The 20,066-nt window shown below is 40.0% G+C and overlaps 3 protein-coding genes across 3 annotated transcripts in view; all 3 read left to right on the top strand.

Moving 5' to 3' along the window:
* Positions 1-1,390: 1,390 nt before the first annotated feature.
* Positions 1,391-3,323, top strand: rpl29 (ribosomal protein L29). Its single transcript, XM_028406428.1, has 4 exons — positions 1,391-1,488; positions 1,945-1,997; positions 2,152-2,216; positions 3,144-3,323. Exons 2-4 carry the CDS (start codon positions 1,961-1,963, stop codon positions 3,234-3,236), a joined length of 195 nt encoding a protein of 64 aa, XP_028262229.1. The 5' UTR covers positions 1,391-1,488; positions 1,945-1,960; the 3' UTR covers positions 3,237-3,323.
* Positions 3,324-5,202: 1,879 nt separating this feature from the next.
* Positions 5,203-20,066, top strand: part of iars1 (isoleucyl-tRNA synthetase 1) — a 41,585-nt gene continuing 26,721 nt past the window's right edge. Inside the window, exons 1-11 of the mRNA XM_028405773.1 lie at positions 5,203-5,258; positions 5,963-6,086; positions 6,882-7,038; positions 7,129-7,248; positions 7,345-7,427; positions 10,507-10,624; positions 10,778-10,925; positions 13,528-13,615; positions 15,222-15,282; positions 15,523-15,618; positions 16,838-16,960. Of these exons, the coding sequence (XP_028261574.1) occupies positions 5,968-6,086; positions 6,882-7,038; positions 7,129-7,248; positions 7,345-7,427; positions 10,507-10,624; positions 10,778-10,925; positions 13,528-13,615; positions 15,222-15,282; positions 15,523-15,618; positions 16,838-16,960 (1,113 nt within the window). The 5' untranslated portion in view covers positions 5,203-5,258; positions 5,963-5,967. The remainder of the gene's footprint in view (positions 5,259-5,962; positions 6,087-6,881; positions 7,039-7,128; positions 7,249-7,344; positions 7,428-10,506; positions 10,625-10,777; positions 10,926-13,527; positions 13,616-15,221; positions 15,283-15,522; positions 15,619-16,837; positions 16,961-20,066) is intronic.
* LOC114435848 (vimentin) lies at positions 17,665-19,755 on the top strand. Its single transcript, XM_075353407.1, has one exon. It carries the CDS (start codon positions 17,732-17,734, stop codon positions 18,866-18,868), a length of 1,137 nt encoding a protein of 378 aa, XP_075209522.1. The 5' UTR covers positions 17,665-17,731; the 3' UTR covers positions 18,869-19,755.

Genomic DNA, 20,066 nt, shown 5'->3' on the forward strand with positions numbered 1-20,066 from the left:
GTCTGGGTTGTTATTTAAAGCTATTGTTACCTAACATATTCAAAAACAGCAAACTTGATTGAAAATAAATAAAACAAGGAGTTTAAGAGAGCCAATTAGCTTTCAGAAATATGATTCTAGTTAATATTTCTATATATTAAATCTAAATATTGTGTGCTTTTTGCAGCAGTCGTGCCTCTCATGCACACTTTTCCACCTTTGTGTTTGCAGCTAGGTACTGATAGCAGCTGGTTTTACATGTGAAAAGGCAGAAATGTAGAGTCACACAGAAAACAAGCCACCATCCACAAACCTGGACCTGCAGACACACACCAGCAGGCAGAAAGACCTTTGCAGAGCACACACACAATAAAACAATCAAAAAATCTGTTTATCATTTGTCACTGGGTTTGTTTGTTCTTCCTAACAATAGAGGCAACTGGAGCTCAGCTCATTAACACAGACTTGTCAGACAATACAAACATGAATTGTCACAGAAACGTGATCAAAAACCCCAACGGAAACAAGCTAGACTTGTGACCACTAACAGAAAAATATGAATAATAACATGTGTACTCAAATCTGTAATTGGCTGAGCAGAGCTGAGTGCTGCAGAGTGCAGCAGAGAGACTCTTATGATCAAACAGGGGTCTAAATATAGGATGCTGCTACTACTGCCGCTGCTGCTGCATGATTTCTTCTGCTTGAGCAGGAATTCACCCAACCTCAGCTGAGAGAGGAGAGGAGAGGAGAGGAGAGGAGAGGATGGTATGATCAAATGAATGTGTGTCTTGAGAGGGAGCTCAGTCACATGGCTCTGCATCCATTCCCATCCATCACAACACACGGGGAGGGCCAGCAGTGCAGTAATCTGTGTGGATCTGTCTATAATGCTGTCTGCTTTACAATCTGTCCATCATCTCACCATGCTGTAAAACCCAGCAGGGGTGGCACCTAATCTGTATCTGTCAGAAGGAAATCATATGCTTTTCTCCCAGCTTCATTCACATCTTCACACCGTTTTGTGGTAATCCACTGATAGATTATAGATCATTTTATTAAACATATTTTTTTTAAATATTTTATTTTTTTAAAAATATTTAATGGATAAAAGGCCCCACATATGCATCTTTTTCATTATCTATTGTCATAAATCATCATAAAGTACAAAAACACCACCAAAACACAGGTGTTTTGGAGGGAAAAAAGAACTACATTCCACCTGTTAAAAGAAAACAAAGAAGCAAAAGATCAAGGATCCCCTCACCTGTGTGCCACACTTTACTGACAAAAACAGAGTAGTAGTAGTAGTAGAGTAGTAGAGTGACACCCTGTGGCTCTACAGTGGACTTTTAATCCCTGCAATACCATAACTCTCCAGTAGATGGCGCTGCCTTTTAAACAAATGAGTCCTTCCACACTGACTTCCTCTCTTTACTGGACTCTTTCATTTCTGCCCGGCCGGTTAGCCTTTCTTTCTCTTCCGGTTGTCGTCTGTTCGTGTGGCAGGTATCTATTTTTCCCACCATGGTGGGCTGTTTTAATCTTCATCAATCTGCGTGTATATTTCATGTCCACACAGAAACAACTATCGATCCTGATAAAGCTGATTACTAATCATTGATCCATCGCTGTATGTTTTAGATGGGACCCTTATTAAAAGCTACGGATGTCATTAAAAAAGTGCTAACGCTCTGTGTATCAAAAGCGACCTGCCAGCGCTGCTTGATAAAGCTGCACAGCAACTTCCATTCATATAAATGCATATTAATAATTTTATGTGACGGTGTACATCTTCTTTAAGATTCTACATCTGTCTTTCAACAACAAACGCATGTGTTTATGTGTAGCGCGAACGCGGGCTAGCTGTGCAACCAGAGCTAACGATAGTTAGCATGTAGCACAGGAGTATACGAATGAGTGATGCAACTACTTTGAGTGATTTATTTTTCTTTCTTTCTCTAGATTAACCAGTGACAAAATGGCAAAGTCTAAGAACCACACGACCCACAACCAGTGTAAGTAAAGTTAAGAGGCTAATATGAAGTAGGAGAACTGTACTAGACGATTAGCTATGAGCTAATTCTTCATCTTCGTCTGAAATATCTACGTTTACATTGCGGGTAAAGCATTGTAATAACTCTTGTGCTAACCCTTGTTTTTGTTGAACAGCTCGTAAAGCCCACAGGAATGGAATCAAGAAGCCCAGATCTCATCGCTATGAGTCTTTGAAAGGGGTATGTTCCAGCTGCACTCTTGTCTGTGTTGTGTTTATCTAATGAATGCTGCTTGTCAGACTTGAGGAACTCATGGTTTGGGTGCTTTTGTGTGTGGAAGTATTCCAACAGGGGAGACTAGACTTTTAAGTCCTTATAGCTGAAGGATCTTCATATGCAGCTGTTTGTGTTAAGTATTTCTCTGGTCCTGAGCCCCTCTGTGGGCTGTCTTTAAAGCAGTAGAAAAAGTCTTTGTCATTACTAGTTTAACTTAAGGAAGGTGGTTTTTAATATATTTAACATTTAGACCCTGAGTGTGAATCTAAGTGACAAATGGCTGATTTTGTTGAAAAGTTTTGTAAAATGCTGTAAATCTTCATTTGCTTCTACATTGTGATGTACGTAAATGCCATGAAGCTCGTAGATAAAACACTGGAAGCAACAGTGGACTTCTGCTGTTGGCTGCAGTTCCCTTGTGGTGTAGATAATTTGTCTGAGTTGATCAAGGATCTCAAAGTATCTTACAAACCCTTAAGTTCAGTCACCCCTGGATTTACCTGGTCATGCTACCATGATCACTCTTCAAACACAGTACTACTGTTATGCTTTTTGGTGTTTAGAGTAAATTTATGTGTTGCAGCATTTACTGTCTTCCTCACTACCCGTAATGATTTGTTAGAGCTCGACTTTCTTTTCCCTAAAATATATACACCCGTACTGCTGTTTCAGATTTTTAGTGTCCATTGAAGTGTATTAGTTTACTTACAGTACATCGTTTTATCAATAAAACTTGAACCCCTGACATGTTACCACCTAAACACATGATTAGCTGGTTGCTTTGTATAGAATGTGGTATTTTGGCCCGATCTTTCTTGTTCACTGCTTTTATGCCTGCCACCCTGTTCACTTGACATGCTGCTGACATGCTGTTTTTCTTCTGTGTTACAGGTGGATCCTAAATTTCTGAGGAATATGCGCTTTGCTAAGAAACACAACAAGAAGGGCTTGAAGGCAGCTCGCAAGGCAGCCACGGAAAAATAAGCAGTTTTCCAGTCACCTCTGTGTCTGTTGATGTTCCAGACTGTGTTAGTACCATCACAATAAAGCTATGCTTTGTTAACAAACCAACATGATATTGTGCTTCTGTTTAATTGAAATTTTATTGTTCTTCTGTTTTTTGGCACTTTTCAAACCCCTGCATACTTTGTGCTATGAAAGCTGTTCAACGACCAAATTATTAAGCTTTTTAGGAGATGAGATTTTTCTCTTTTCAACCATTTTTAAACTATTAAGCTTTTTCTAAAATTTCATTAAAGTAAATGGAGGAGCCCTTTAAACCCATTCAACCTGGAAAAGCAAAAACTCTTGATAGTTTAACTGACAGACACCATTCAGCTTTTAAACTACTCAAATGTTCAACTAAATTTGGTTTCAGATGTTGGCTGTCCTGATTGGTTTATCAAGTAATTTTTGGGCTGCCTCAGATTTTAACATTAGTGTGTATTGAGTGGAATGATCAGAGTGCAGAGAGGCTGATGAGATGCCTAAATAAATTCTCTCTAACCTGCTGCCACGCCTGCACCTTTTATCCAACAGCAACACTCGTTGGCTTTCTGACAGTGTGACTCAAAACTGAGGATCAAACCGTTTGGCCTCCTGAGCCAGCTGTTTGCGGCAATACCTGGTCGTTTCTCTATTAAGCCCTAATGTAAAAAGAAAAACAGGAGCAGAGCAAATTTATTTTCTAACTCGCCACCATCTCCACATCTTTTTCATGATGAACATGAAATTGCACAACTTTGTAGAAGAAACACTTATGATTCTCATGGTTTTTATTTTTTTTGTCTCAGGGCTTCTGTTTAGGTGCAAAAAGCAGTTGTGTTTTTACACTGGAACTGCATTAAGAGGGGGAGAAAGGAGCTGTAGATAGGGGCAACTGATAAACATGCTGCCATGGATACAGGCACATAGAGAGGAGCTATATTCTGCCTATCGATCAGACTGTAAACATTTTTTCTGTCATATTGATGATCATTCAGCTGTTTATTGCTTTTCCACAGCCTGCAGCCTGTTTTTCTTTGAAGCTTCAGGGATTATTACAGCCTCACAGTGAATTCAGTGGAAGGTCAGGAAGAGGCCTGTGCTGTCAACGTGTTGTGTCTTCTTCTCCTTTAGGCTGTTATCTTTGGGGGTCTCCACAGTGAATCATCTGTTTCCACTGAACTCTATACTGTGCATCCTCTTCTCTCACACAAGCCCACCACCAACCCACACAAATCCATATATCGCCTCTTTGGCCTCTTTGTCCCCAAGACAGCTGACCTGAGCTGATGTGCTTGTTCCTGATCTTGTTCTTTTCAGCTCCAGATACAATTCCAACCTTCTATTAAACATCAATTTCGCCAATTTCTTTAACCTTTTAAATAAATTCAGCTCACTGAATTTTATAATTTTGATTAATAATCAATCTTGTATTAACAATTCATAGCAAATCCTTCAGCATGCAGCAATCAAGTGCACTTGCTGTTTTTTTTTTAGCTCATTAAAACAGTAAATAAATAATGGCAGTTAAATGACATTGTGTGATTTGTGGTTATGGCCATGTTAAATACTCCTTAATTCTGTTTTTTTCAGCCTCTCATTGTGCAGGAATTTTGGCCCATTCTTCGCAACATTCAACAGTCAATCAATCAAACTTTGTTTATATACCACCCAAAGATTATTATTCTTTAATGATCATGATGAAAAAGCTTACATTTTAGACAAGGCAGTGTAGGCTGCAAGAAAGCTTAGTATTTTCATTAGCATTCTCAGTAAATTCAGGATTAATAAAATCTAAAGAGGTATTTTTAAAATAATTTAGGGACCATTTGAATTAAACATTCGATTGATTGAAAGTGAAATGCAAACTTATTAAAAATGATTAAAAATGACAAGAGGACGCTCAGATTGTTCAGGGTTAGCAGCGATTTAATTTACGTGGCATCGTCACTTCCGGCGACGTTCTGACTTCAGCTTGCATCATTTCTCGTTTCTTGCTGCCGGTGGCGGTGCAGACAGCATGTGAGTACCTCCATTCAAACTTTGTTACAATAACGTGAATGCTTCATTACAGCGACAACCCACCGCACGTTATTGTATATGTGAGTGTGCTTGAACAACGCCTTTTATAAGCTTTACAGTCCGCTTCACTATAAGCTCACTAACGAAAGCATTGGCCGGCTAGCTTAGCCTGCTAGCTAACAACAAGGAGGCGTCATTCTTGTGAAGCAACTGCTGGGGAAAAGTGATTTTCTGTGTTTAATGAATGTTTTTGGACAAAGTTTCTGTGAGTGAATGGTAAGGGAAGAAGTAATTTGTAAGCCAAGTTTGACTTAAGATCATTAAATGAAAGGACAGCATGCTTGCTGGCAAACTATTGTCAGATTTTGACAGGTCGACTTTTAATAATGTGTCAGAGTATCTTTTGGAGTCTGGGGCACTTATACAAAGAGAGGACCTAAGACATTTTAATGTTTATGGCCATTTTATATAATGTGACTCGACCAGAACGTTAGATTGACAGAATTTCTAAATGTGTACCTGAAAAGCCTTAATCATCCACTTATATACTTGTACATAAGCATAAAACTGGAAAGTTTGGTTGACAGTGCTTTATTATTTTTGGTAGCTCAAAAATAGCTTAAAAAGTATGCATGACATGCACACTGTGATTTAGTTTCTCTTCCTTGTCCATCCTTCCTTGTCCACATACTGTGTTCATACAGACAGCATGGTGGAGCCAGTCCCCGAGTCCATTAACTTTCCCTCTGAGGAGGAGAAGATCCTCCAGCTGTGGCAAGAAAAGAACTGCTTCCAGGAATGCCTCAAACAGTCCAGGAACAGACCCAGGTAAATTCTGATGCATCTTTCAAAATACAATATATCAAGCTCTCAGAACACAGAAATGTATCGAATAACTGAGGGGTTGAGTGGGTGTGTTTTCTTGGAATGCATTTGTGGTTTAGAAGAGCACTTTATCCTGTATCATTTCATTGTCGGGAGTAGTTAAGGATTGTGTTTCGAGAATGCTGTTGATTTTTATTTCCTGGCCAGCTGGTTTTTCTTTGTCTGTTTTGCATCCTTTTTGGATCTCACTGGTTGCTTGTTGATCATATGAAAAAAAAAATCTAACAATAGATTATTGTCATCTGTGCCATTGTTTTGAAAAACACTAACTATATATTTAAGGAAAAAACAAATCAATTAAATAAATCTAATCAAATATATTTCAATCTAATAAATGAACTCCTATAAACCTAAAAGCCTCTTTTTATAACCTGTAAAAAAAGAGACAAACCCAAATTATAGTATTTTTGAGGAACTTTGGCCACAAATGGATGTGACACTGACTGATACATTTAAAGGACCAGTGTGCAGGATCCAGGGACAGATACCAGCTAGTACGCCTCCTCTACTTCTATCTTTTCAAACATGTAGAACAAACTGTTTTGACCTGTTCAGGTGCCAGAGTAGGTTCACATAGCAACACCAAATTATTATTGTCATTAGCATCAATGTCATACAGAAAATCTGCTCCACTACTAAAATAATAAGAATAATCCAGCTTCATCATCCTGCCCAACAAAACATGTTGATTTATGTGTAAGGAAATACTGATTTATTTTTGCTGCCCTTCCAAATTAGGTACACCTTCTATGATGGCCCTCCATTTGCTACGGGTCTGCCCCACTATGGTCACATCCTGGCTGGCACCATCAAGGACATTGTTACTCGCTTTGCCCACCAGAGTGGCTTCCATGTGGACCGGCGGTTTGGCTGGGACTGTCATGGCTTGCCAGTGGTAAGAATTTATCTCAAATGTGTTTGTTTGAACAAATCTGTCCGTGGTTTACTTATGTCCCTGATCATGTGTTGTGCTGTCTTTTTGTAGGAGTATGAGATTGATAAGACTTTGGGCATCAAAGGGCCTGAAGACGTGGCCAAGATGGGCATTGCTGAATACAACAAGCATTGCCGAAACATTGTCATGAGATACTCCAACGAGTGGGAGGTGAGCATAGGAGAAGACGACTACATACAAAAGTTTAAAATAATCATTTATATTGACTTTAGCTTTATTAGATGTATGTGTGTGTTTTTTTTGTAGATTTCAGTAAAGCGGATGGGCAGGTGGATTGACTTCAAAAATGACTACAAGACCCTCTACCCCTGGTTCATGGAAACTGTCTGGTATGGATATCAGAGACTCAGATATTTTGTATTCAGACTCTTTTGGCTAAAGATCCTTTCATGTCAATTCCTTCAATATGGAATTTTTTTTTCTTTTGTTATACTATACCAGGGCTGCCCACACTTTGTTGGCTCTTGAGCTACTTTTTACAGTGACCAAGTCAAACTGATCTACCTACACTAATCAAAATAGGGGCATTAGGTGAAGAGAGAGGCTGGTAAATGGATGATAATAAGTGACTTATGTTAGCAAACAGTAGCTAACAAGTTAGCTAACTAACAAACCAGTGCACCGTCGTCATTATTGAGGGACATTATTAAAAACAATGCGTGCAGCATGACACCTTCACTCTTCATCCACACGCAGAGTCTGAACTAGTCCTGTCGCAATAAACAATAAATCAATTAATTGCACGATAACTTTAAATGGGCTCAATAAGTTTTTTTGGCCGTGATAAATTACATTTGCACGCTCGTTTGTTTTCTTCTCTCTGTTTCTCTCCCTCTCCCTGTCAAAGAGACTGGATGTCAAAAGGCGTCACTCCGGTGCGTTGTAGCGTATAAAGTGTGCAAAGTCCGGCCGTCGGATTTAATATGGCCCACGGCTTCTGTCTTAAAATGTGTCAAATCCACAGGTAGTTCTTAATTTTTAACTCATTGTGTGATGTTTATGGGATGTTCTGAGCAGACCACTGTCAGCTCGCTGTCTGCGTCGCCACGGTGCGTCACAGTCCTGGTTACAGCAACGAAAGCTGCACAACACCGGTTCAACACTTCACCACAAGACTACACATGCTTATGAATACAACGTGCTATCAGAGAGAGTCCGTGTTATATGAGTGAAGTTCTCTGCCTTCTTACTGGCGGCACTCGCGGCAGCGCCACCCATTAGTTCTCTTGCCCAGTCCTCTTTTGCCATCTCTGCTATCAGTTTATTTTATGTGTTTCTGTCTACATGGTGGCGTTTTTAAAATTCACTGCAGCTGTCTGCGCACAGTGGCCCGATGCGCATACACACACGCAAACACACATGCAGACACATGTGCACACATACAGGTGAGCCCACTCCCACCAGCAGAGTGGTGTTTGGCTCTCTGTTGCTCATGACATGATAGTTGGATTGACTTAACTTCATTGACTATGCTCAGATAAGCCATGGTAATAGGCCTACCACTACTCATATTAACAATATTAATCAACATTATCAACATTAATATTATTATTCATATTATTAATATGGATAATAATAATAATAATGTTGATGATTGGGAACCTTTCCAGTGTTAAATGTTCTTTAGAAATTAAAGTTTATTGATCTTTGTAAGGGTGTACTTGCATTATATGTCGTTATCATTATTTTAGTTGAACATGGTCTCAAAACGACAATATTATCGCTTATCGCAATAATTTCTCTTGGCAATTTATCGCCCAGCAAAATTTGTTATCGTGACAGGCCTAGTCTGAACTCCCATCAGTCCAGCAGTATGATCACATGATTCAATGAACAGCTGCAATGCAAAGCCATTTTCAGACATGATCACTCGGGGTGGAACGGTTCACTAAATCCACGGTTCGGTTCGTATCACGGTTCTGAGGTCACGGTTCTGAGGTCACGGTTTTCGGTTCGTTTCGGTTCACATTGTTGAGGATTTTTCTACTTTTAACACTCTGGAAATACCAGATGAGCATAAAATACATAGCCTATTTATCCAACATTAAACATATTTAAGAATCAGTTCAGTGTTTCCCCTATCATTATATCAGGTCAAGTCAATTTCATTTCTTTTTAATTTCTATATAGCACCAGATCATAACAGAAGCCATTTAAGATCATTTCCTATACAACAGGTCTACACCTTGCTCCTTTATTAAACAAAGTAAACAGCTCATGTTATTTATCTTATTTGCACGGCAGCACGTCATTTCTGTCTGCATGGTCGTGTGTTTACAATTCACCGCTGCTGTCTGTGCACAGAGGCACGATGCACCTACACACACAGACACATGCGCAGATAAACACACACACAGAGACACACGTGCGCACATACTCCCACCGTCGGACAGAGAATGACATGCTAGTTGGATAGACTGAACTCTAAGACTACGCTAAGCTATGCAATGCTAACGGTGCTGATGTCCGTGGTTTTCTTTTTATTTTTGCCAATGAAATATGCTATTTACAGCCCGCTCTGTAAGTATTGACGGGACCAGCGGCAGCTTTGCGCACGATTGGACGCAGAGTGGTGTGGGTCTCCTCTCTGCTCTGCCTGCAGCTGAAGCTACAGTGAGAGTGACCGGCTGTGAGTGTTTAGAGGCGGGGGAGGAGCTCACGGTCGCTGCTTGTCGAGGACAGTAGTCTGACTGCAGAATGATACGTGCTTTCACGTCAGTCTCCAAAAGTCACCAGAGAGTCACTAGTTGCTTTTGATTAAAAAAAAGTTTGGAAATGTAGTGAGAGAGACGCCAAGTTGCCAACACTCGTCTCAATGCTGTGGTAAAAATGCCTCTCTGCATAACTTGATGCGCATGTCCAGAACCGAACGGAACACACACCCCGGACCGAAACACGTGTACCGAACTGTTCTGATTTTTTTCATGAACCATCCCACCCCTAATGATCAACTTCCAGTTAACCTGGTGGCATTTAATCATGTCTGTCTGAATTAACATGTTGCTCATATTTTACATAAAGATCAACTTTGCAAAGTTGCCTTAAGTAATATTTGACTTTCAGCAAAGCACAGACTGAATTAAATGCTGACAGGTCTCACATTGTAGGTTCCATATAAGTGATAAAACGCAGTGAAAGAGTGGATTTTAGACTTTATCATTAGACCTGGTCCAATTTAGTTTCAAAGTAGTGTGCTATCAATTTTTTTTTTAGTCAAAACACTTGAAACTTCAAACTTTCTATTTCCATTAATACTCTTTCACCAGACACTCAGTCTGAGAGGCACAAATCTTTCTCCTAATCATGTATGGAAAAGTGATTCATAACACATAAACCAAAATGCAGTACTATCTGTGATGGGACTGTCTTTTCTTGATTTAATGTTGATGTTTTCTTTCTTTCTTTCAGGTGGGTGTTCAAACAGCTGTATGACAAGGGGCTGGTGTACCGAGGTGTCAAAGTTATGCCTTTCTCTACTGCCTGCAACACCCCCCTCTCCAATTTTGAGTCTCATCAGAACTACAAGGTTTGTGCACAACACCACTCACATCATAGTTGCTGTCGTGCAGCACTGCAGTGGTCATGATTATTTTATTCTGAAAAGTTGATAAGACAGTGCGGATAGTCGGCTTGTTAAAAACAAAACTGACCCAGTTTCTATACTCATTTCTTTCTCCAGGATGTTCAGGATCCCTCTGTGATTGTCAACTTCCCTTTGGTTGGGAATGAAGATGTGTCTTTGATCGCCTGGACAACCACTCCCTGGACACTGCCAAGTAACCTTGCCCTCTGTGTCAACCCAGAGTTCTTGTATGTCAAAGTCAAAGGTAAGAAACCAAAAATGGTCATTAATGTGAATGTATACAACCGCTGATGTGCTGACTTGAAATGGACACTCCTCTGCAAAAGATAAGTGTCCTAGTACGACCACGTCCTGATGTTGTGTTCATGGTTATCAACAAAAACACCATTATGTTGTTGCTGTTGTCCGTACCTTTTTCAAGTCATTGAAGGGAAAATGGAAACAACTGCTCACAAATCCTGCTGACAAACATGTTTGTGTTGTGGATTACTTGAATTACCAGGGCCAGTAGTTTTGTTGAACATTGATGCTGAAATCCTGATGCCTCAGGCAAAAGTTTCTGAAAATCTTGTTTCCCCTTTGAGTTTAATGCTTTGGACAAAGTATCAGCTGATGGGTGTTTGTTTTTTAATCCAGAAGGAACAAACAAGAGCAAATTATCAGAGGAGGGAGTGCTGCCTTGGCAAATTGCACCCTGAGGGAAAGATGTTTGTACCATAATGTGCTGGTGGACTTTGTAGCCTTTGACTTTAAAGTATTAGCTTAGAAATGGACAAGGGACTGGAATTTTGATTTTTATCTACAATCAACTAGAAGCTCAACATTCATGATGCTAAGATGTTGATGTAGGATCATTAAACATACAATGTAGGCCCATCCACATTAAATAGTTCTTTCAGATTTAAAGGTGACCTCTTGAGCTTTTACAGATAAATGAATGCCTGATCACATTTAAGTCGATGCCAAACAAGCGCATGTTTGTCTGTGCCAAGTAGGTCTCGCTATATTTTGCACTATTCCAGAGTTTTAATGTGGCAGTGACACCACATTAGCAAGCACTTAGCAAGACTGGTTCTCTAGATCCAACAAGGGGAGCAACCATGGCTATAAATATCCACAGAGGTAGGCTTTTGCAACTTATTCTGCATCTCTGATTGTTCCTCCTTGACATTTTATGAGCTCATTTGCCCTGACAAGTATGGCGTGCCCAGATAGCATAATCATAATGGCTGCAAAGTTGTGTACACTTCTCACCATCTTGGCTAAGTAACGGAGGCAGAGGGGCCAAAATCCAGTTTCAAACGTGTAAAAATGGTGGCAAGTGATGATGCAAGAGGTTCCTTACATGCAACTATAATCTATCTATCTATGAAAGTGTTTTTTTAATTTAATTTTATATTATTTTTAATTATGATGATTGACATTGGGACCTTTTCAGGTTATATACCTGTTAAAGCAGTTGAATTAGGTTCTAACTTAATTAGTCATACTTTTGCTTTTTCTACTTTAACATGTCAAATATCTGCTCTTGCTATGTGTGTGTATACAACTGTGCAGTACATCATTACTGTGTGCCTCAAACCTGGAAATGTGGCTGAACTTCAAATCAGGCCACTTAAAAAAAGCGTTGTCCTTGTTCAAATAGTAAAAAAAAATACTCCAGAGAGGTGGCTACTGTTTTTCTGTTACCCTCCTGCTGTAGTTTTTGGTTCCCTGTGAGAGAAACTGGTGTTTTTTTTAAAAGGATGACCTAGATTCTTATTGGCTTGTCATAGCACAGCTGATACTGCAGGGGGCACTGTTGAAGCGCAGTCTGTCACCCTAACTGCGCCGCCTGTGCTGTGCTGCATGGGAGACCGCCTTGGAATACCAATGAATGTGTGTTTTTTTTTTTTATCAGCTCAGTCGCTCTCTTTTTCTTTTATCTTCCTTCTTCCCTTGCTCCGTCTTCATCCAAATTTTCCTTCTCATTTACCTATCTCCTTCTTTGCCTTCACATCCACCTGTTTTTGTCCTTCATTGTTATTTCCTGTCTCTTTTTATGCCTGTCTCTCCCTCCTTCACTGCCGCTCTAGCTGTTTTAGTTGAGGGCTGTCAGCAGTGGCAGCTCTGAGCTGTGCAGTCATTTGTCACACCACTGAGGGGGAAGAAACATCTTTTATTGATGCTGCCCCCCCTCCTCTCTCTTTTCATGTCTCTGTCTCAGGCCATTTGGTTTTTGCCCTCTTCACAACTGTTGTCCCTGCTGTTCTCAGTGTCTCTACCCTCTTCTTCTTCGTCTTCTCATTTTTGTTTTCCTAAAATCTCCCCTTTAGCCATTTTCCCAAGATGTTTCGGTTTCCCAAAATGTCAGGCAGCCATTCCATACAAGTGCTGTATTTATTTAGCTCAGCTGCTGCTTAAAAGGCTGTAGCTACTTGACATAGTCTGATAGTGTGTTGATAGTATTATGAAGCAGGATTCGAATTTTATATAAAGGGGGGCATGGATTCGAACCATGTTTAATGAGTTGCAGTTTATCAATCATAAATTCATGTCAATAAAAAAAATCATTGTGCTGCAGTTAAGATGACTCAACCTTTGTACCTCTCATTTGACAAAAGCAAAACCTTTTAAAAAAAAAAAAAAGCATAAACGTGAAAAAAAAATACAGACGGGAATAAATGCTGTATATACAACTACTGCTACTCATGCCACAATGAAGAGATAAAGACTTTAATTCCTTGGCCTATAATTAGTTTTTAATCTCTGTTATTTGATTTGTAAATGTAAAAATGTCACATCTTTTTCTGTGTCCTGGAGAATTCAATGATAACATATCACATGTTTTTCTTTTTGACCCTCAGACAACACCACAGAAAAGACCTACATAATGATGGAGGCCAGGCTGGGAGCTTTGTTTAAGTCAGAAAGCGAATACACTGTGCTGGACAAGTGAGTACAAAAAGACAAGCTTAAAAAAAGACATGAGAAGTACAAATGACTAAAACTCTAAATGTAGGTCTACATATTCAGCCTGTAGGCATCAAAGTAAGCCACTCCTAACTACTGGGGAAGTCATTTCCCTAGAAGAAATATACTCTACCTATACAGTGGAGAAGCTGACACATGTGGGGATCAGCCTTACCAAAAGATAGACAGAACATGTCATGTCATGTTTAAATTCACAAATTCACAATTTTACTACTGAAATAACAATTTACAAACACTACAAAACACGTACAAGGAGAAAAACTATAAATCCGACATAGTCACTGCTACTTACTGGCTTTCTATGCTCCTCAGGGCTTGGTGTGTCTCCTCTGTGGAGGTTTGAAATTGTGACCAAATAGCAGTGAAGCTTATCTGTAGTTGTCCATTTTGGAAGACTAGAACTTTTTACTGGAAAATTCAAACCCAACATGTCTTCCAAAGTTAAAAATCATAGATAGTTGTTACTAACAGCATATTTAGCAGAAGGAGAATATTAGCAGACGAATGTTATTCTATGCAGCACAACAGGAAATAAGATTTTCCCAGCTCACTGGATGATTCAAGAGGAAAGGCACAGGGCACACTGTATACTTTAGAAAGCCGGATGAGTGAATAATGGATACACATTGTACTGAAACCTGATGGGCCACATGTCTAGCCATGATTTATCTTTACTCAGCCTGTCTATTAGACAAATTAGCTGGCAATAAAGATGCTGAAAATGTTTCACCCTGCACAGAACCTCATCTTCTTCCACAAGGACAAAGTCCTTATACACAGGCGCACAGACATCTTTATTTGAACAATGGGTACAAAAACACTGTATCATGACTAATTCAGCTGCCAATACAAACATTTGGTACAAATAGAGATTTCAGAAAATCCTGAGTCAGTTTCTGCCCTCAGCCATAGTTTAAATTATTCATGAGATCTCATGTCTGTCCTGTTATAAAATAAATGTTCTTTTATGTGTTAAAGGTCTTCTGGTTACTTTTGCTGCACTGGTGTAGGTACGGTGGAAAAGATTATTTCCTAATAGAAAAAGTGAATGTGTATTTTGATGTAACCCACATAAAAAAAACACATTTAGTTTACTCAAAACTTTTAGATTATATAATCTTTTTTATTATAAATATTTATGTGCATCGTCACCCAAAGATGCACTGTTCTGTATCTTTTTATCTAACATTTGATATTTTATTTAACTCCAACTGGAAACTAACTCTAAAGAATAAAAAAAATCATTTTTTTATTAAATTATTTTTTTTTGCCAGATTCTGAGCGGTGCAACTCATGACAAAGAGCATCCTCAACTCACTCTGCTGCTCCTAAAGCAGTGAGTGCATCAACACTGTTCAGCTACTTTCTTTCAAATTCTGTTTTTAAAGGACAGTATTTTGTTTGCACATGCCAGGTCCATGACATCCTTTTATCACCACTTTAAGGCAGCTCTTGCATTTCCTTTATTGAAATCCTGTGTTCTCTTCAGAAGACGTTGTGTGTTTTTTCTGAGGCAGCTAATCACAGAATCTGAAAGAAGGTTTTAAAATGTGTTTTATGTATTTAGATTTCCTGGCAAGACGCTGAAAGGGAAGAAATACAAGCCTCTTTTCCAGTATTTCATGAAGGTTTGTAGACATTGTGTGTGTTCCTAACTGTCTCTCAGGTTTACATAAAGAACAGCTAGGCCTCTGTCTCTCACTTTATTTACATGTCTTAACTGCAGGCATCCCTCTTTACATTTAATTCTATCTCTGAATCTGTCCCTTAATTTCTCTCCTTCTGTCTTTGGCCTCATATATCTTGTGCTTCCTCACCACTTCCTCTACTGTTTATCTAATTCTCCTTTGTCCTCCTTTAAACTTCAGTGTGGGGAGAAAGGAGCGTTCCAGGTAGTGATGGATAACTACGTCAAGGAGGAAGAGGGCACAGGAGTGGTCCATCAGGCGCCTTACTTTGGAGCTGTGAGTCTAATCTTTCCTCTCTATGGAGAGTTATTTGCAGCATAGTGGTTGCGTGTCATGGCTTCTCTACAATACAGAAATGTATAGTAACTTAAAAAAAAGATGCACAAATAATAAATATCCGTTCCACTTCCGAAGCTCCACTTCAGACCAAAAAGTTTGGGTGGTGATTGTGTTTACTAGATGAATGCATGATTAGAGGGTTGCAAATATGGTTCTTTAGATTTTGTACTGTGACCACTAGGAGTATGATAGGGCACTCATTTGTTTGCTATTTTGTCAACATAATGTGAATCCACCTGCCACCATCGGACTCAGTACACCCACTCTCTATAAATTATGAAATTTCACCTTAAAAATAGTGACCAAAATGTACCTGATAAGCATTTTGATGACAAACAAGCATTTTAAGTTTCTCATTTAAAATGATTGGATTAAAGATGACCTGCTAAATTCTTTTAATAATTTAACAGTACTTTTAAACTTGATGGCTTTTGCAAAATATTTTACATAGGGAGTCCATTGCAGTAGTGCTATCAGACATATTGGGTCATTGCTAATAGGTTAGATGTCCTTGCCAAGGGCAGATGGATACCCCTGTGGCAGTAACCAGCTGTGAATACCCACAGTCTCTCTCTCTATCTTAGCTCTGTCTACAGCACTCTGCTTATTTCACTGCAGCTCAGGCTTTACAGGGCTGGTCATTAAACCCTTCATGACAGCTTCTTACCTAAATTTGCAAATACATTTTTTTTTAAATTGGTAACATAGCTTTTATTTAGTGGCCCTATTCACAGTTATTGATTTAATAATAAAATCTGAAACACAAATGTCTTTGCTCTGAGGTTATACAGTCACTGCCAAAAAGCATTTTTCAAATTATGACTAGATGTGAAATGACCCTGTGAGTCATCCATCCTGGCTTTTGACAGGGTGTTTGAATACAAATTACAGCTGGACAGTACACAGATCTTTCATGCTTAGCTGTCACATACCAGTAGTGTTTGTATCATCACTGCAAACAAAATATCCAGCCCAACAAGGAATTTCATATGGAATCATAACATATTGTTAAGCCGGGTTTCAGTATTCACACTTGAAATAAAATGCGTCACTTTATTAGCACAGTGCCTTTTAGGAAAGATTTTAACATAAATATGTAAATTGGATCATAAAATTGATGGAAAATAGTCTCTAAACTGTATTATTCTCTCTGCAGGATGATTACAGGGTGTGCACTGAATACAGCATCATCCAGAGGGACCAGACTCCTATCTGCCCTGTGGATGCCTCGGGCTGCTTCACTTCAGAGGTCACTGACTTTGCGGGACAGTATGTCAAAGTGAGTGACACATCATATATTTACATGTAGATTATATTGCTTTCATTCTGCCCCTGGTAAGAGTCACTGGTATCGTGAACAGGATAAGGGCCTCAACATCATTGATAGCTAGTTTAATTCACTATTTCATCTTCCACCTTCTGGGTACCCTTTTCTCATACTGCTCGGTTTGCTTTGTATTAGGAAAAGGTATAATTTCAGAATGGTGTTTTTCCTTTCATTCTCACACTTGCTACAACTTCTAATCGGAGATATCAATATTAATCTGAATGCAGTTGTAATTTATTCTTTAGCTGCATGACTTGATGATGTGGATGAGGAAATCCACGTCAGGGCAGTTTCACAATGTCCTGTTTTGCTAGAGCAGCACATTGATTGTTTACCAATGCACTACATACCCTCTTCCAGTCTGTCACACCCAAATTCATTAGCATCATGAGTGGATAGTGAGTTAAGAAAAGCAGTCATACATGATCTGATCACTATTTCACATCATGGTGCAGAGGCCAGGGAGTGGACCCGACCTGCCTGCCCACTACTGTAACAGTACAGCGATAGGTAATAAAGCACACGCAGCCACAGTCCTCTGAAAGTCTGTCATAATCCACTTTTGAATAGTGTTAAGGCCTAGCGCGAGTTTCAAGGCTGTCTGAGACATTCTTTATTGCCACATAAAAACTCAGAGGTGATCTGAGGGAGCATCAGTTGCGACTTGGGCTATAAGAGAAGTTGAGAGAGCAGCTGTTTTTCAAACCCCACATTTAGCAAAACATGAGAGCTGCATCCTATACCCAGAAGAGCCTGCAAGTCAGCAGCTCTGGCGGTAGAGTAAGGGTTCAGAGCCCTTCACCTTCCCGGTGCCGTGGTTCCTCATATGACAGCAGAGGACGCTCAGGTTATCGTGGAACTGCCATCGAATTGGGCACAGAGATACACCAGCACCATGCCAACGAGAAAGAAGAAATGCAGGAACTCAATGTCAAGTTTGCAGGATACATTGAGAAGGTTCAGGCACTGGAGCAGAGAAATGCTTCTCTGCAAGCTGAGCTGGCAGCGCTGCAGGGCCGCTACAAGGGAGGCCCCACAGGTGTCGGAGAAGAATACGAACTCAAGTTTAAGGAGGTGCGGGAGCTGATTGAGACCCTAACTAATGAGAAAGGAGAAGCTGATATTGAGCGTGGGTACATCGAAGAAGAGATTGAAGTGTGGAAACTAAAGTTGGAGGAGGAGCTGGCACTCAAAGAAGAAGCAGAGATGATTCTGCGGGAGTTTCGCCAGGATGTTGACAATGCCACACTGCAGAAGGCTGAACTGGAGAAGCGCATAGAGCAACTGGTGGCCGAGATAGAGTTTCTTAAGAAGCTGCACGATGAAGAGGTGGCTGACATCATGAAGCAGATTGAGGACTCAAAGGTTACTGCTGAGCTGGACGGTGATCGCCCTGACCTGGCCGCTTATCTCCGCAACATGCGTGCAGAAATAGAGTCTGTTGCTGCCCGCAATGTCCAGGAAGCTGAGAAGTGGTACAAGAGCAAGTTTGACACCCTGAAGGAACATGCAGGCAAAAATGAAGAACAGATGAAAACCATGAAAGAGGAGATTACAACCTTCCATAACCAGGTGACAGACCTGCAAAACCAGATTGATAGTCTGCGGGCTCGCAATGCTGCCCTGGAGCAGCAGCTGGAGGACATGGAGATGTCCCACATGGATAAGGTGGGCAGCCTAGAGAGCATCATAGCTCAGTTGGAGGCCCAGCTCTGTGAAACCAAACTTGAGATGACCAAGTACCTCCAAGACTACCAGGAGCTCCTGCACATTAAGCTCAAGCTGGATGCAGAGATCGCAACCTACAGGAAGCTGCTGGAAGGGGAGGAGCAGAGGCTTGGAATCAGCAAAGATGCCTAAATATCCAGGATGAGCAGCATTCAGCAGCAACACTGCTGCAATGAAGACCTGCAGAGCATCATGGAAGGGAAGATCTGCATATCCTTGTGACTAAATTTCTCCCTGATGTCACCCTTCTCCAAGGGCTGGGTATCGTTACAAAAATATTTCAATAGCATAGTCAAAACGATAGTTTGAGTGCAGATACTAAAACCATGTTCCTTCTTATGTTTTTCCTATAAAATGTCTATCAATAAATGAAGGCAATAAGAGTTCAACTGACGAGGTGCTACTTTACAAACATTTGATGCCAGCTTTTTCTGCTTCTGTGTAGTTTGTGTCCTCTGTGCTGCAGAGATTTTTAAAAAAAAAAAGATTTATTGAACTTTGAAGCCCAGCCCCTTGTACCCCCATCATTTATCTTGCCACATCTGACCCCATTATCCTTAAGCATTTCACCTCCGTCCTTTCCAGTCCTTCTCACTGAAAACATCTCTTCCTAAAACAACTTTCTTTCCTTTTCATTGCCTTTGTCTTACCCCCACGTCTGTTTGTTTGTCTGTTTTTTTTTTTCTGGCAGCCATTATTTCTCCTCATTGCTTCCTTTTTCTTTACTCCTGCAGTAACGTTACTAAATTTACCTCTCCCATTTTCCTGCCAAGTCAGCCTCACTGCTTTCCCCCTGTCATTTCTCTCTGCTACTTACTTTTCACCATCACTGCCTTGATCTATGTTTTGGATCCCACCGGCTTCATAATGGAACAAAACCAACAAAGCAGGAAAAAGTAGCCTTAGTGTTTAAACTGGTCTCAGTTACCCCACTTTATTTTAAATGTTTTGACAACTGTTGACCATTTACACTAATGTTGACCAACTGTTAATAAAGATTTAAGTGAGTGCATACAAAATAATGCAGTGATGACTTTTCTTTACTCCAGAGAATGTCTTTTTTTAATGATGTCTACCTCTGCTCTCTGTTTGCCTCTTTACCCTCTCATACATTCAGTTTAGACTGAAATAAAAGGGCCATGTGAATCTGTTGCTCAGATCTCTATATCTGTTCATTATTTTACACAGCGTGCAGGCAGGGTTTGACATTTAACTGAGGTAGTTCTCATGATTAAACAAAATAGTAAAAGGCTTTGGAACCCTAACTCTACAAAATAATTATGCATTGTTGCAAAGAGAATCATGTATGTGTGAGTAATGCAGTTGGCTT

Source organism: Parambassis ranga, chromosome 5, assembly GCF_900634625.1.
Source record: "Parambassis ranga chromosome 5, fParRan2.1, whole genome shotgun sequence".
Taxonomy (NCBI): Eukaryota; Metazoa; Chordata; class Actinopteri; family Ambassidae; genus Parambassis; species Parambassis ranga.

Bases quoted from the DNA above. Each gene is read 5' to 3' on its own strand.
- LOC114435848 (XM_075353407.1), top strand. From the start codon at position 17,732: ATGAGAGCTGCATCCTATACCCAGAAGAGCCTGCAAGTCAGCAGCTCT.
- rpl29 (XM_028406428.1), top strand. From the start codon at position 1,961: ATGGCAAAGTCTAAGAACCACACGACCCACAACCAGT. The intron at 1,998-2,151 runs GTAAGTAAAGTT...TTTGTTGAACAG, and splicing joins CCACACGACCCACAACCAGT to CTCGTAAAGCCCACAGGAAT. The intron at 2,217-3,143 runs GTATGTTCCAGC...TCTGTGTTACAG, and splicing joins GCTATGAGTCTTTGAAAGGG to GTGGATCCTAAATTTCTGAG.